General features: G+C 42.3%; 1 protein-coding gene across 2 annotated transcripts in view; it reads right to left on the bottom strand.

Moving 5' to 3' along the window:
- Positions 1 to 17,067, bottom strand: part of EXOSC7 (exosome component 7) — a 35,468-nt gene that overhangs the window by 16,861 nt on the left and 1,540 nt on the right. For both annotated transcript variants that reach the window (XM_019508891.1, XM_019508892.1), the window contains exons 2-4: positions 14,099 to 14,200; positions 13,333 to 13,427; positions 2,940 to 3,105 (exon numbers count right to left, since the gene is read on the bottom strand). In XM_019508891.1, coding sequence (XP_019364436.1) covers positions 2,940 to 3,105; positions 13,333 to 13,427; positions 14,099 to 14,200 — 363 coding nt within the window. The remainder of the gene's footprint in view (positions 1 to 2,939; positions 3,106 to 13,332; positions 13,428 to 14,098; positions 14,201 to 17,067) is intronic.

Consider the following 17,067-nt stretch of genomic DNA (forward strand, 5'->3'; position numbering starts at 1 on the left):
TATATCCACAGTAATACTGCTGTCTGCTCCCATTTGATATTAATACCAAAAAAGAAGTAGAAAAAGGCACTGTTTTATCTGGGGATCGATCTTCCAGGGAGTTTTCTGGAGGACCACAGAGTTTCAAGTACTCACTCAAAATTAAGCATAGCGCAGAAACTTGCCTAACAAAATACTGAAGAACAGATCTTTCAGTTAGAACTATACATTTAATAGCTGGCACTTGCTGAAAGAACAGACAATATCTTTATTAAAGTACAATAATGGAATGTGCCTGCATTGTTGCTAAGGTTATGTTCAGACTTCTATTGTAAACCCTTATTTGTATTGCAGCGGCACCAACAAGCTAGGAACCCAGTGTGCTAGGCTCAATACAATTCTTTCCTAAACAAACAAGCCACCTTTTCTAGGACCAAACGTTCTATGCTGGGCAAAGTTACATTTAAAGAACACCTCTTCAGCTGTCTGAGTTGCAGAAAGGAAAAATAAGTTAAGAAGATGGGCACAATTCTCTTAAACTGCACACTTTTAGCTCATCAGTAATTCAAGAGTGTGGGGGAAGAGCCCAACCTGTTAAACATTCTTGGAGGAAATTTTTCTTTGCTAAGGCTGAAAAATATTTTAGAATAGTCATTCAAAGTGAACAAAAAACCCTACCTATTGATTTTCATCAGAGAACGGCTAAGACTTCAGTGGCACCTAACGGACTCTCCCTGTGTGCACTATGTCCTTCTTCCAGGACATGCTACTGGAACAATCTGACATAGTTTATAGCCTTCTTTATGGAAATACACAGTAAAAATGATTTTAGGACATTTAATATCAAATACAGAAAAAAACGTGGATGCAAAACATTGCAGCTCTGTGATTCAGACCATGCTCATGCTTTATGCTGCTCTTTTAAAATTCCTTTTATTTTTTTTATTTTTTTAATAAAAAGCAACAGTCATTTCCTCTGAAAACACCAATGTGCATCCAACACATAGCTGAGAGCCCAGGGGCAGGAGAGGGTTGCATGTGAATTTGAAGTCTGTATAGGTAAGAGCTACTTTCCCTGCAGTCCATTAAACATTTGCAGTGGGACTGTATAGCAGTTAAGACAAGTGTCAAACTAATGCTGTTGGCCGCTAGCAAAATTTTTTTTATCCGGTGTCTGTTTTTCCTATCAGATACGTAACTATCCATAAACATCTCAAAGATCAATCTTTTCTCTTTCTAAGGCTGCAGTTAGGAAATTCTACTTTTAAACAGGAGCTCAATTCTGCTAACTGTCCACAAGGTCACAGAAGTAAATAAGTAGTGAGGAGAAATGAACCAAGAATTCACTGGTATCAGAGAGACTTTTCAGAACAAGCTACTTTGGAAATAGCCGTGCTGTATTCACTCTGATGCAAGAATTCTGCATTTTTAAACCTTTAAATGGAACTTTAATCAAGTCTATTCTCCCCTCAATTTACTTGGCAACTTTAACACTAAAAAGGAGCTATTTTTATGCACTGAGAAGGCAAAAATGCAGTCCACAGAGTTCTCTTACTAAATTTGTTCAGGATTATACAGAAGCAAAAAGAAAAAGGTCTACTTTTTAATATTAACCTGAATGTGATGTGTATTTCCACTATAGTGCATCTCTAATGCAATACTTAAGTATACTATCTGAGCCCCTGGCTCCAGTATGATAGTAGGAAGAGGTACAGATGTCTTTAAAGACCAGCCTTTCATCCTTACTAAACCTTTGAATATTCCTCGTGTTACTATTTAGATTAGAAGACAAACTTTGGTTCATTAGGACAATTTCCAAGCAATTAAAAGGCATGAACCTGACTGTGTAAATGACAGACTGTGTAACAAGAGAACAGCTACAAGGAAATAAACTTAATCAATATAAATTTGGAAAAGAACCAACCCCCTGCCCCCAACACACCTATAGCTAGCATTATTCTATCATATATTAGGTATACAGAGAAAGTGCGCCCTCACATTAAACGATGTCATAATGCATGTCAAGCAAGAAGCATCTTGCTTGCAATATTTGAACCTAAAATGAGATTCTAAAAGTTATTTACTGACTTCATGGAAATATGCGCAGTACTTAATATTCTGCAGCTCTGTTCATAATTACAAAATAATTGAAGTTTCTTGTGCTATTCCTCAGAACCAGAATTACCATTTCTATTAAATTATTTTAGGCTCTGATAAGCAGACTGCTGCGACTATGAAATGTCACTATGTTTGATCATTCTGTACAGCAAGGTAAGTCACAGTATGCACCATGCCCACTACAATTAGACTAATGCCTTTTTAAAAGAACATAATGGGTTTGCATTTTATGTTCATTTATTTGCTTAGGCCTCTTCTCAGTTTGAGTGTTCTCATTTTCTAAAAAATATTACACTTGGTTTTGATAAGAATATTAATATTCGCTGAGCTTTACACAGTCTAAAGACTTTACAAATGTTGCCAGATCTAGATTAAGAAAAACCCCTTGAGATATTTATCAGTTACACATCTGACGAATACAGAAGTGGCAGCTCAGGTTTCCTCACTCTCAGACCCATACCCAAGTCTCTCTCTCAGAGAGCTTTAAACATGCTATTGCCATTAGCGACTCACTAAGGTAACATCAAAACACGGACAAAATTTTGTTTCCACTATTAGTCACTCGCCCTATACCCATGCAATTAATAAAAGCTACTCTTCGCATAGAAAAGCTAAAAACAAACCAAAGCCAATCATCTTCTTGAAATTTCTTTTTTATTCTGTTCCAGGTATCTAGTAGCAATGATAGTGTTAACACCCCCGCCCCATACACACACAGCATTATAGCAAGGTGCAGACATTCTGTGCTATTTAAGAGAACACTGACTTTTATATAACATGCACACTAACATTCCCTGGACCAGTGTCTTGAACTTCATTCACTCTCCTTTTGATTTACTTACCAAGACATCAACATAGAGAATCCAACAGTGTTCTCTGGGGTTAATACAAAGCGATTTTAGATCTATGCTGCTGTCATTACTAAATATTCTGTACAACGTATTTGCTATTTCTGTGCCCAGCTCTTCTCCTCCCCGGCCTTCAAATTCAGGAGTAGCATTTGCTGAACTGGAGTGGGAAGGAAAGAAAGGGTGGGGGGGAGAGAGAAGAAAGAAAAGATAAAATATTTTCCATTTTTAAACCAAGAAACACTGCAAATTCAATTCTTCTAATTGAAGAAACTCAAAGCATTTTCTAACTGTTAAACCTCACAATATCTGATAATAATAATACCTGTGAAGAAGGCACTTCATAAAGTGTGGAAAGGAAACAGGGGAAGTATAAGTAGATTTCTTCATAACAGAAAATTAGTTTAAAGGCCTTTCAGAGAGCGTAGGAGTCTTGATTCCCAGTAGCTTCCACACTATATAGTTCCTTACCTTTCTGGAAAAACATTTCTTTAGAACTATAACATGCAATTATCTTCACCCTTTCAAACAACACTGAGAAAGCTGCAATAATTTTCAAATGAATAACAATACAGCCTGTTAGAGCTGAATGTTAAATTAATGAGACAAAAGCGCAGGTGAGAAAAGGAAGAAGTGACAATATGACAAGCAGAAGAGGTGCGTTTTAGAATGGCATGACTGCATAACCTTAATTGGCAAGTTCTTTACTGGAGACTCTGCTACCAAGTTGCTTATAGATAGCATCTCATTATCCTCAGCAGCTTATGGCAAGCACCAATTAAACAACATTGTTTTACAAAATGGATTTCGCAAACACATACATCCTTGGCTTTCTTAATTCCAAAATAACAACTTTTTGCTGATGGCAGCCATGCAGGAAGGCTTTGGGTGCCTGGGGTCTTACATATTGCTAAAACCAGAATTCTAACAAACCAAGACAGTGCACTTATACAAATTCCTCCAAGTCCTGGGGAAATAGAACAAAAATGTCCAAACAAGAAAACTAAGAAACAAGCAAGTGCTTTAAGCTTTGTCTTGATTGCACTGTAGTATACAGAAAAGACAAACCATTCCCAAGCTGTGCACCGTTAGAAGAAACTGCACCTTTTCTCTCACTCTTACAGACTTCTCTGCTCTGACAAATCTAAATTCTGGTTACAGGACAACGAAGAGCAGAGAGTTCCTCAAGACTAATTTAATGCGTTTGAAAGTAACAGGAAAATACTGAAGTGAATTTGCTAGACAATCAAGAACACAGATTTCTTGTTTACATTTTTTTATTTAAATTGCAAGATCAGCCATCAACAGTCACCCGTACCACTATCACATGAATGCAAGTACCTAGTAGGAAGACAAATACTTTACTTATGGAAGTAATCTACTTATAACCTAAAACACAGTTCCCCGTACCTGTGGGTTTATAGCCCACCATATAAAGCTAGGCACTCAAGTATTCCCCTTTATTTCAGCCGCCACTTCCTCCTGCCAGTGGTGGAGAGGGGAAGCAGTGGCAGGAGAAGTGTAGGTGGCAGCTGAAGTAGGGGGCACAAGAGTGGCTGAAATAGGGGGATATGACCAAGTGCCACCATGATTTCCCTCCCTTGTACCTTTCATGCCCCACTCTCCACCCCCCTAAACCCCCGGAAAGATATCCCCCCACCCCAGTTTGGAAAAGGCTAACCTAAACTAATCATATAAACCACTGTAAGATGAATGTCAAGTCCTTGAAATTCTACCCTGTAATACTGTCAACCAAGTATTTGCTTCTACAAAAAAAAGGTACCTGGAACACTTACTGCACTGTATGCAAGTGAATTTTGTCTTTGTAGTGGTAGCTGTGGTGAAAAATCTGCCTAGGTTAATCCAGATTACTTTTAGTCAGTCTTCAGCAGGATGCTGCACTCATTTGTAGATGCATAATCTTATTACATTGTGGTAATAAATGAGCAACTATGATCCCATCTAATGGAAATATAATGCAATTGTAAAGCGCGTAATGTTCAGTATTACTAAATCACACAATTAAGGGTTCAATTTCGCAAGCTTCTGCAGATGGGTAGACCCTAGATAGCAACAGGCTTACTCATATGGATAAGGTGTGTATATATATATAACCATATGAAGAGTCAAGGCCTAATTTTCTTTACTGGAAATGATGTAACTCTCAACATCAAATCAATACTGAAAATTTTACTTGAACAATGGGAGTTTTGCCCAAGGAAGAAACAAGATGAAGTATTTGATCAGGATAACTGCCTCAATGAATTTTAATATATCTTAGTCATATTATTTTGATGCAGTCATTTACAATCAAAAAGGAAAGGAGGAAAAACGCCAGTTATGGATCAGATAACAGATTTCAAATACACAGTAAACACTGCCACCTTTAGGACACCAAATATCTTAACAGTTTGGTACAGACATGTTTACACTTGGTTGTTTGAAATATTTTGCCAGTTACACCGATATCATGAAAAAGGACAGGTGCCTTCTTTGTGGCATGCACAAAGATCTTGTCATTGCTAAAGACAATGTGACACCTACACAGAATATAATTTTGGAGTCAATCAAAACTCTTACTAAAGGATCTAATATACAAAAGCCACCACCACAGACCATCTCTCCAGATCAGTCCCTCTGATGTTATCATCCCCAGCGTTTCTGCTTGAATAGTTCAGCACCCCTGTCATCCCCAAGTATCAGGCCTAAAACAATCAAAACCATTAGAGTTTTTTGTTTTTTTTAAATGAAAGATGCATCATTCCTGAAAGTAAATTCATATATAACTGAGATTAACTAGTATATTATTTTACTCAAGTTGGACAATCTAACTTTTGATGAATTGTCTTTGACAAACTGCAAACTAGATTTGTAAATCTAGTGCTGTTTTGGTGAGCTTTTAAACTAACATATTACTGAGTCAAGAAATGTCGAGTTGGTGTTGAAGGAACTTCATGCCTGTTCCCATAGCACAGCCTCATTACATAATTCTATAAAGCTGTACACTTCCTGCAATATTTAAGAATATCTGATTACCTGATCACATTATATATAAGTGAATTTTATGCATCTCCCTGAATCCAGACAGACAGAATTGCTTGAAATATAATACCCCCAGTAAGGAGACCTGTTATTTATTTTCATTGTTGATATGCATTGGTCCAATTTGCAAACAACACCCAGAAAGTTTTCCTAGTGTAGTGCATGCCCCCCATTTTGCAAAGTGACTGTAGGCTCCTAAGAGACGTGTCAAGCCTAAAAGGCTTCTAGGAAAGTGGAGCCTGCTTTTTGCTGCTGTTCTTGCAAAAGCAGTAACCTTCCAGTAACCCTCTTAGGATATGAAACAAAGACAAAGCTAACTGTCTGACTATAGGTAGCACTGAGTACTAAACAGACAAACTACACCTGGACCTATCCACATTAAGGCAGAGAAAGGAAAACATATATAGAACAAGTTGTATCACAGTTCAGACTGATCACAGATTAACATGATGTTATAAGTTAAGGTCACGATGGGGACCATGTGGAGGTCTAGACTGGCTACAAAAAGAAGGAAATATCTATATTTGAAATAGAACAAGATTGAGCTGACCACAACGGGCCCCCTTTGTAATCTGAAAATCATTTTCAGATGATTGTTACAAGCTTGATAACTTGCTGATTATTCAGAAGAACAGGTAAGATGACAGAAAAATAGGAACCGAAAGGAGACAAGCACAAAACATGGAGATGAGACACAGACGAGGATGAGCAACTGAAGAGGTGGTGGACTTTGACTGGATGACAGCAAACAAAGAACTGTGAGGTATAAAATAGAAGGTTGCATGAAAAGTAATTGGGGGACGCAACACCAAAAACACCACTGTGCAGATGCACATACGCCCCCTTGCCTGATGACTAAGCCTGGCTAGCAACATTGCCAAAACTACTCATCCTATACGTAATGTATCTGATTATTTTATTTTACTTTGTTTATTATCTGTCAATAAATCAATGTATCCTGTATGACTGGAATGGTGTGAAGTCTCACTTACTGCTCGAGCCACCTCAAATCTACCTGCAGTTGAGGTGTAACACTAACATATGTGTAGGCATCATGAAACATTTACCTGCTCCAGGCTCCAGTTTATCCATAAAAGGAGTTTATCTGGAGGGATAAAAATGCCAAAAAGCAAATCACAATAAAGTACTTGTCTGCTCTCAAGCAGTAGCAGCTCATACTCATCTAGCTCCATATCTCCATGGAAAGACCCGTTCACTATACCAAATATAATAGCTTTTTTTCTCTCTGCACCAGGATCTTTTTTCTCTGTAAAAATCACCTCATACATGGTCATTTATATATCTTAATTTCTGACCTTAAAACAGGTCAAACAAGACTGACAGGGATCTCTAACCTCTACTCCAATGGTTCTTAACCAGAGCACTATTAATGCCCCCACAGGCGTGCCATGCTGCCGATGCTACCATGCCTGTAGCAGTAGCCAACTAAAACTGCCCCGCACACACTCCTGCTGCACTAGGGCTCTAATTAATCTACAGCAGACAGGACCTGCTTTGTGTTGCATGATCATTCCTGGTCTGCACCCCCTCCCTTATCTCAGAAACAGGCATGTGGGACAGTTTCTAGAAGGAGCATAAGAGGGGCCAGAACAGAAAGGGCTATAAAGCCCATGGCAGTTCCTACCTGCTTTAGGCTGATAAGTCTTAATGTAGGAGGAGCACTTACAAGTGCCATTGCTCTCCCTGGACTGTGTGCGCAGTAGGCCCACTGAGCAATTTTATCTGGAGGCAGCAACACCCAGTTGAGAAGCACTGAGATAAGCTGAGGCAGTCCTAATTAGTTCCAAACCAGGAATGCCACCACATTCAAAAGGAGTGAAGGGGTGGCCCGACTCTGAAAGAGCCAAGAGTGACTGCACTACTTCTTGCATGCCATTTAGGAAGTATGCAGATGACTTGTGATAACCCAGGAAACTGACATCTGATGAGATCATCTAGGGACCTTTATGATGGTTTACAGTACCAAAAGGACAGTATCAAAAGCATATCAACAGAATTGCCCACCATTCACAGGGTGGCACAGCTGCAAAACTTATGGCCTATGCATTTCAGCACAAACCAGCAAAACAAGTCCGGAAACCCAGCAGGAGCTAAGGGGAGTCCAGCTTTTAAAGCAGAACAGATGGCAGACTTAGACAAAAAAGTGCAGATCCTCACTCCCTTTATTCAAAGATAAAACAAATTTAAAAATATCCAAACTCATGCTCTGAATGTGCATTGAATCCAGATTTGTGTGTCAGGGCAATTGTCTTTTTTATTCTTAAATTTGCAGTATAACCAATGACAGATCACTGGTGCAGTCAAAAGCATTAAACAAGTCTCTCTCTCTTTTTTTTTTTTTTAATACCAAGATAGAAACACAGAGAAAGCATCACATTTAATAGTAGAGCTGCACCGGTACATCCGTCTGATATTGGATCAGCACCAATATAAAGAAAATTGATCATACTGGAAATCAACTTGAAGTAGCTGATAATTTGGCTGATAAATGCCCGTGCGTGCATACATCCACAGGCAGCATACAGGCAGGGAGGAGCACAGCTCAGCAGCTTGGACAGCTGTGTGCAGCTGGTAAGTATGGTATGTGTGGGGAGGCAGATCAAGGACCCCACAGCGAGGGAGAAGTAGGGCTGGGGAAGGGGCAGAGGCAAATGCTGCCCAGCTGCAGCTTGTCCAGGGGGCGCAGACAGCTCCCATTGCTGTGCGCCACTCATCTGGGAGGGCATGGGGAGCCGTGCCCCCAAATCTGTGTGGAGCTCTTCCCCGCTCACCCTGCCCCAGTCTGGGGGGTACACCCTCTCCCATGCCCTCTTGGACAAGTAGCAGGAGTAGTGCTGGGAGCTGCCGGACGAGCAGGCAAGCACCGGACCAGCAGCTCCTGCATGAGCAGCACACAGTGTGGGGAGCCTCCCCTCCACGCCCCTGGACAAGCCGCGGCTCCATCCCATGCCCGCCCCACCCCAGCTGGCCAGTGCTTCCCCAGCCCCACTTGCCCCTCACTGCAGGGGCCTTGATCTGCCCCCGCACCCTTCCCCTTCTACCACACTAGACTTACCAGCTGCATGCAGCTCTCCAAGCTGCTGGGCTGGTATTGGAAATTGGATTGGTATCCGATGGTGAGATGGTATCGGAATACTTAAAAATTGGCTATCGGTATCTACTCCAGTGCACCCCTATTTAAAGGATATGCTTATGATGTAGAGCAACATTCCAGTATGAGACATCTTGGGCACTCACTTCAGCCCCCCCACATATTGGAGGAGACATGACTATTGTGCAGGCCATGAACTTGCTTTTGTGAAAAAACAGAACAAATCAACTGTCAATTGACCCCAAACCATGTGCTACAAGTAACAGCACTCACTGTAAGATGAAAGGGGCCATATGCCTCTCTCAGTATAGAAGCTAAGAAAAGTGTAGTCAACAGAACAAAGGGTGGAGAGAAATAGGGTTTTCTGGACAGAAGGTGGTTCATCTGGAAGCCTAGGACTGTTCCAATAGCGTAAGGAAGCCAAGAAGTCTTAGAAAGTAAGTGCTTGAATGACAGCATAAGAGCACCAAGGGAAAAAGAATTCTTAATTTGAACAAATAAAATCTTAAGCCTCATATTTCAACAATGAAGACCATGTTGTGAAATTATGTACAATTCTACCATCTAGTGGCAGCCTGAAAAAAAAAACACTGTAATTACAGAGCATGAGCAGACATTAGATGTTGTATTTGCTCCAGGACTAGTTGTGACCTGTGTCTGTCCCAGAGCAGAAAAGTTGTGGGACTGTCATGTCCACATGCCAAACCTCTGACAGGGGCTCAGTGACTGGCTGAATGCACTGCTGCTTTTTTGCCACTGATGCAATCCCAGGACATCCAATGAGACACATTTTGCAATTTCCCAGGACAACCTGTTAGTGGATCTTAACTCTCAAACCTTTTCAGGGTCTGTCCCAGAACAACGGAAAGGAATGCCTGGATGATCACAATTTGTCCCAGGAAAAAATGGATTCTCTTGAGACAAATGTTGTGTTTGTTCATAGCCTAGAGTTACAACTGCATGTATCTAGCATCACCATTTTTTAACTATACTTCACTTCAGAGAGAACAAATAACTTGTCTCAAAAAAGCAACAACAACAAAAAAACCTCCAAAAAAAGTTATTTTAGAAAACCTTCTTGAACCTAAGAAGGGACAAAAGCATTCTCAAACCAACTTCAGTTTTCCCAAGTGCAGGCTGTAGCCATCACACTTTTATCTTGAAGGGAAACACACCATTCACATAGGTCAGTGGTATTCAACCTTTTTGGCTAGTGAGCTGGATGGACAGTGCCCATTCCCTCTGCAGGGCAGACCCTGTGGGGCCCCCATCTGGACAAACACCAAACAGCCATGTGGTAGAAGGTGCTGTGACCTGGCCTCAACCAGCCCCACAGAAAGACGGGACATGGCTTGCCCCATGGGAGGAAGGGAGCATGACCTAGCCCCAACCAGGCTGACAGATGGAAGGGGGCTGAGCCCAGCCCTGAGGAGAGGGGACGGAGTGGGGCCTGGCCCATATGGAGAAGGGAGTCCAGGCTGGCCCCCACCTGGCAGCCTGGAGGAAAAGGGGGCATGGCCTGGCTCCAATCTGGCCATATCGGGGAAGGGTTATGGCCCAGCTCTGACCCATCCCGTGGAGCTTGGCATTTTGGCAGTAGGGAGGGATGGCAGCGCTGGCACTGCTCCTTCATTGCCAAATTTCCCAACCCATTGGGAGCCCTGCAGGCTGGATTCTAAGGCTTGGCTAGTCCCATTTGGCCTGTTGGCCAGAGGCTGAGCACCCACTATAGGCAGTCAGTTAAGACTGCTAGGTCAGGAACAGGTTCTCTAATCACAACATCCATTCACACACAGCTGCTTGCCTCTCTCTGACCCCCCCCTGCCATGAAGCGAGACAGATGACAACTACAAAATACAGTTCCAAATTAAGATAATTTAACAAGAATTTGAGAATGTGCAATATTAGTTTCTGATGAAAACAGAACACCAGTTCATTTTCTTGGTCCCTCAAGGCACTTGTTTTAGCTAATGGACATACCTCCAAACTGACAAGCAGCACCTGATATTATTTGTTCACTAACCCAAAAGGACCCTGGCTGGTAGCCCATTTCACTGAACATTAGTGAGCCAGGGAGAAGGATGCAGCAATTTCCAGCCTTGGGGTTTTTTCATTTAGTATTGGTCAGGACTAGCCCCAGAAGACGAAGAAAGTGCAATTGGGGACACTTCATATGCAAGTCTTGGAACTGACAGGCCAGACCTCTCTGGTAACTGGAGCAGATGGAAAAAGAAATACTGCCAATTAAATATTCTTTAGCAGCTACTGGAGAATAACTATCAATTTTTATACTGATCTTCACTGCTAAAACTACAGGGCTCTGATCTTACTTGGCATACTGCAAACTGGATAACAAGCTTTAGTAATGGTTGTGAGAGAAGTGAAAGATGCAAATAATGTGGTGCCTATAGACAACAGGATCAAAAAAAAAACAAAAAACCTTTCCCTTAAGGGGATGATTATCTCATACCTTCTTACTGCAAGATTTTCTTTTGTTGCACCTTCCTCTGAAACAACTGTTGGCCAGTGCCAGTGGCCAGAGACAAGAAACTGAACTAGGCCAACTAAACCTGTCCGGCATTTTTTGTTTTGAAGGACATAGAAGGAGCATAGAGGTGGGGGGCCAGTGGAGTGGTGAGGAATTTCTTCAGCCCGGGCAACTTGTACTCATATATAATAGGCTGAAAAAGAACCCCATTCTTGGAGAAAATAATAGTCTTCCAGTATTAAGAACCGAGAAAGAAATTTCTCAGCTGTTTAGACGCCTAGCATAAAAGTAACAATACCAAATAACAGTTGATTTTATTTAAAAGTATATGTACAACAGTTACCTCGAGAAATTTCCAGTGTCTACTTTCTGATCCATACAAGTCCACAAACAATGTCTACTGTCCCTACCTAAATGGCAGCATGTTACATTCATAATCACACTGAGATGCCACTGTGTTGGTTCTTAAAACATGGAAACTTGGACTCTTGGGCTCTCTCTGGTCCCTTTCATCAATCGACAACCAGGAATGTGAGTATAAACCAGTAATCCTTAATCTGGGTACTAGAAGATCCCTTTAGGGATGCTGAACAATATTAGCACTGTTAGGTACACAAAACCAAACAATTCACAAGATAAAACCAGAGATTTCAAACAGGAATTGATGAAGTCTTTCTGGGTTCTTTGCAACAAAAAGATACTATATTATTTTCCTGTAGTTGTTATTCCCTATTGTTTTACCATAGTGGTGCTCTATTAAAAACAAAAAACCCCAGAAAACCGACCCCAAATTCCAAAATAGTTATGGAAGGGTACCTTAACTCTAAAAAGATTGAGACTCACTGGTTTAAGCAATTCTTCATTTACATCTGAGAAAGCAAGAAACAATGGTTTTTAGCTCATGGAACAAATTGTGCTTTATCAAAAACAATATAATTAAATCCATCTCAAGGCAGCCAAGTGACAGTTAGGGCGGCTAGGAGCTGGAACCAACTTCCAAGGGAAGTGGTGCTGGCCCCTACCCTGGGGGTCTTTAAGAAGAGGCTGGATGCCTACCTGGCTGGACTCATTTGAGTCCCGTTTCTTGTTTTGGGGTTTTGTTGTTCTCCCGCCCTGGCGGGGGGGTCGGGCTAGAAGACCTACCAGGTCCCTTCCGACCCTAAATCTATGAAACTATGACATATCCTTAATATATAGAGTGGATTAAACTGCTACTGAGAGTCCAAAAATAAAGTTTTCAACTATTTTTCCATTGTTTTGAAGTGACAGTATACATCTGAAATCTAACATAATTTTTAGAAGCAGTTTTTAGGTACCATACCTGGCCCTGACTCAGTTTTCCAATTATTGTGGTCTTGTTTTTACAAATTTCTCATTTGGGACAGGGGAGGAATAAATATATACATTTTTATCCACTTTACTGCTGTATGAAAGACCTGCAGAGAACGGAGAGAACTGATGGACAATATACAAACACAAACGTCTCTTCTGTTTTCTTAAGAGTTACAGTAATTGTGCACTTTAGCGGATATTTATCAAGCTGACACTGGCTAGTTTTTGTTTGGTTCAGAGAATCGTACCAGTGCGGCAGGAGTAGCAATACAAATTCTATAATTTACAAAAGCAATACAATAGCTTGCTTCTCCTGTGCAGATCAGGCTGAAAAAAGGAATTTACCGCAGTTCATCAGTTTTTTCTGACTTCTTTGTTTACTCAAAATTTGGGCTTTCTGACATTATACTGACCAATCAACAAAGAATTCCAGGTAACCTTCATCTGGTTTCTCCAGCTTCGGCGTTCCCATTTCAGCTTTGACTCCTACCAAGATGTCAGTGTGGCCCTGTTAAAATGAACACTCGGTTCAACCAGAAATATATTCCAAGCAAGTTGCTTCTAAAATGTATCCATAACAGTTTTAATTAATTAGTTATTTGCATAAATTATTCTGCCATGTCACATTTTGAGTCTGAGCCAATATTTGCTTTAATAATTTAAAGCTTTTTGAAGAGCACTGTTAATCATGAACACATTAGCCCACAAATATTTGTCTTCTATCAATAGGACATTCTATAGATCCATTTTTGCATCATTTCAGTTCCAAAATAAATACTTTCAGAACCATTATAACATTTCAAGTGATAGCTACCATCTCTTCATACAAGTCATATGCCCTAGAATAGTAATTCCACTCAACTGTGATATTAACATGGAAAATAATTCCCTCTCTATTGCTCACAGTAGTGACTGCTTTTGCCAGATTAAACACTATTATTTCACAGTGAAGACTTCCCCCAGACATCTATGCCTAGCTCAAGTTACACAGACCATTCCTAAAGAATGTTCATATACATTTATTTTCACTACCTCCTACAATATCACGAGCTCTAATCTGTGGCATTTATCAATAACAAGTTACTATATTTATAACCAGGTCATGGACTTGAATTCAATATCACAACAGTTTCAGAATCTCCACCAACAATATATACAGATTCCGGGAGTTGTACTTACAAGCTTCACCCTTGCAGATCCACTTGTGTTTGATACCACATCTGTTTCTACTTCAATGCATCTATAGTCTTCACAGCCACGGCCATCTACTCGAAGATCCTCCTAAACATAAAAGCCACCACAGCTTTGTTAAGCAACATCAATTCACCTTTAAAAGAAAAAGCCAAAAAAAAATATAAACTTCCACACTTCATCTGAGGGACAGCACTCGTGAGTGAAGAAAAAGGACAGTTCAGAGGTTAACATACTTGACTCAGCAGGGTTCAATTCCCAATTCTGCTACTAACATCTGTGTGAAATGTAAAATAGAACTGGTACAACTTCCTTCCTACTCTGCACAACTTGTTTTGTCTTGAAACTGTGCATGGGGAGAACAACTCACATAACAAGTTCTCAGGCATTCCAACAAGTTTGTCGTCACAGAGATCATTGCAGTTCAGGGCCTTAGACTTCAAGGTCCTCAAGGCAGCATGCTTCTTTAATATCTAGCACAACAGTGCTCTGCTCCTCAGAGCCTTCAGCTCATGAAAACTTGTGCTAAATATACTTGAAAGGCAGGGTAGTCAAGCCTAGCTTCCTTGTCATAGTACCTGATGAAGCACACTTCAACTTGTGCTAAATATATGGGAAAGGGAGGCTAGTTCTGCATCTTGTAGATTCAAGCATGTGTGTATACATGCATGCAGGCACACATGTGCAATTCTGTGAGCCTACAAGGTGCACAGCTACCCTGCCGCCCCTCCCATATATTTAGCACAAGCTTTTGTGAGCTGAACTGTACTTCATCAGATGCTGTGAAAAGCCTGGCATCCTGAAGTGCGCTTCAGCTCATGGAAGCTTGTGCTAAATCATAGAATTATACAAAATTAGGGTTGGAAGGTTTCCTCAGGAGGTCATCTAGTCCAAACAGCTGCTCAAAGCAGGACCATCCCCAACTAGATCATTCCAGCCAGGGCTTTGTTCCACTGGGCCTTGAAAACCTCCGAAGATGAAAATGTCACTACCTCTCTAGGTAACCTGTTCCAGTGCTTCACCATCACCCTGGTGAGAAAGCTTTTCCTAATATCCAACGTAAACCTTCCGTGTTGCAACTTGAGACCATTGCTCCTTGTTCTGTCATCTGCCACCACTGAAAACAGTCTAGCTCAGGGGCACGCAATTACTTTGGGTGGAGGGCCACTTACACAGTTTTGGGAAGCTGCTGAGGGCCTCATGGGTAGCCCCACCCCTTGACAGGTCCCCCACCCCCTGATCACCATCTTGAGACCAATGTCCCAATGTCTTAGGGCCAGTGCCAGTGAGGCCCAGAGTGGGGCGCAAGCTGGCAGGGGTCTGTGGAGCAGGGTTGGGCTGCACCAGCAGGGAGCTGGCCTGGCTCCACAGAGCTCCTGCCAGCCGGGACCCCTGTACTCCTGCCGCCCTGCTCTGGGCTCTGCCGGCGCTGGCCCCAGGACACCGATGTGGGCCCTGTGTACCCTCTCACTCCCAGTGCCCCGAGCCCCCCAGTACAGGTAGGGAGCAGTGTACAGCCCCAAACCCCTGTTCCGCAGCAGGGAATGAGCTGGTGCTGAGTGTGGGGAAAAGCAGCACCCCCTCCTCCCTGTGGTCAACGTCCTGTGTTGCAGCCACTCACAGCCCACGTGGGGCATGGAAGGGGCTGCTTTTCCCATGCTCAGCACCAGCTTGTAACCCACCCCCACTGCCAGCCAGGGCCCCGCACTGGCTCCAGGCTCACCAGTCAGGGCTGTGCCGCGGCAACAGCAGCTGCAGCCCCCCCGCTTGCTGCGCCGGGCAGCATTTACCACCACCACCTCTGGGCTGCCCAGCGCGCAAGCTCTGGGTGGTCAACAACAGCAAACACTGCCTGGCATGGCAAGCTGGCGGGGGCCAGTGCAGCCACATGGTCCCAAGCCAGAAGCCCCTGCTGGGGCTGGGTGGGCCCTGCTGTTGTGGGAGCCTGCCGGGCTTCCCCTGGGTCCTACTGGCCCTGGTTCCTGTCATTTTTTATATGAACCACAGACAGATAAATATTAATTTTCTAAATTTTTTTAGGGGCCCCGTGGGCCAGATAGAATGGCCTCATGGGCCAGATCCAGGCCACGGGCCATATTTTGCCCCCCCTGGTCCAGTTCAATCCTCTTGGAACCACCCTTCAAGTAGTTAAAGGCTACTATCAAATCCCCCCTCAGTCTTCTCTTCTGCAGACTAAATAAACCCAGCTCCCGCAGCTTCTCCTCAAGTCCTGTGCCCCAGCCCCCTAACCATTTTCACTGTTCTTCACTGAACTCTCTCCAACTTGTCCATATCCCTTCTGTAGTGGGGGGCCCAAAACCAAACACAGTACTCCAGATGTGACCTCACCAGTGCTGAAGAAGGGAATAATCACTTCCTTCAATCTGCTGGTAACACTCCTACTACTGTAGCCCAGGATGCTGTTAGCTTCCTTGGCAACAAGGGAACACTGTTGGCTCATATCTAAATATACATAAAAAGCAGGATAAAAATGCGTGAAAGGCTTTTCACCTTGTAGACTCATGAAACTGGAAGTGCACATGCATGCATGTGCATACATACTTTGGTGAGTCTACGAGATGCAAGGTGAGTCACATCTATTTCTACTATGCTTGTAATATATTTAGCACAAATCTACCCTGCCTTTCATATATATTTAACACAAGCTTTTGTGAGATGAAGTGCACTTTAACAGACACTGTGAAAAGTAGAGGTGCACCAATATATCAGCTGCATTTCAGATTGGCACTGATAAGAGGGAAATTTACATTATCAGCTATCGGCTTTTTTTGGTCTGGTGTATCTGATAACGTTCACTGATAAATATAATAATTATGCCTTCTGGCCAGGGCCCCCTTACACCGCGTGCATATGCATGGCCACACACATGTACATGGCCAGGAATGCAGCTAAGCAGCATGGAAAGCAGCTCCCTGCAAGTAAATCTATGGTGGGGG

The sequence above is a fragment of the Gavialis gangeticus genome, unplaced genomic scaffold (genome assembly GCF_001723915.1).
Source record: "Gavialis gangeticus isolate Ggan-Ray unplaced genomic scaffold, GavGan_comp1, whole genome shotgun sequence".
Classification (NCBI taxonomy): Eukaryota; Metazoa; Chordata; order Crocodylia; family Gavialidae; genus Gavialis; species Gavialis gangeticus.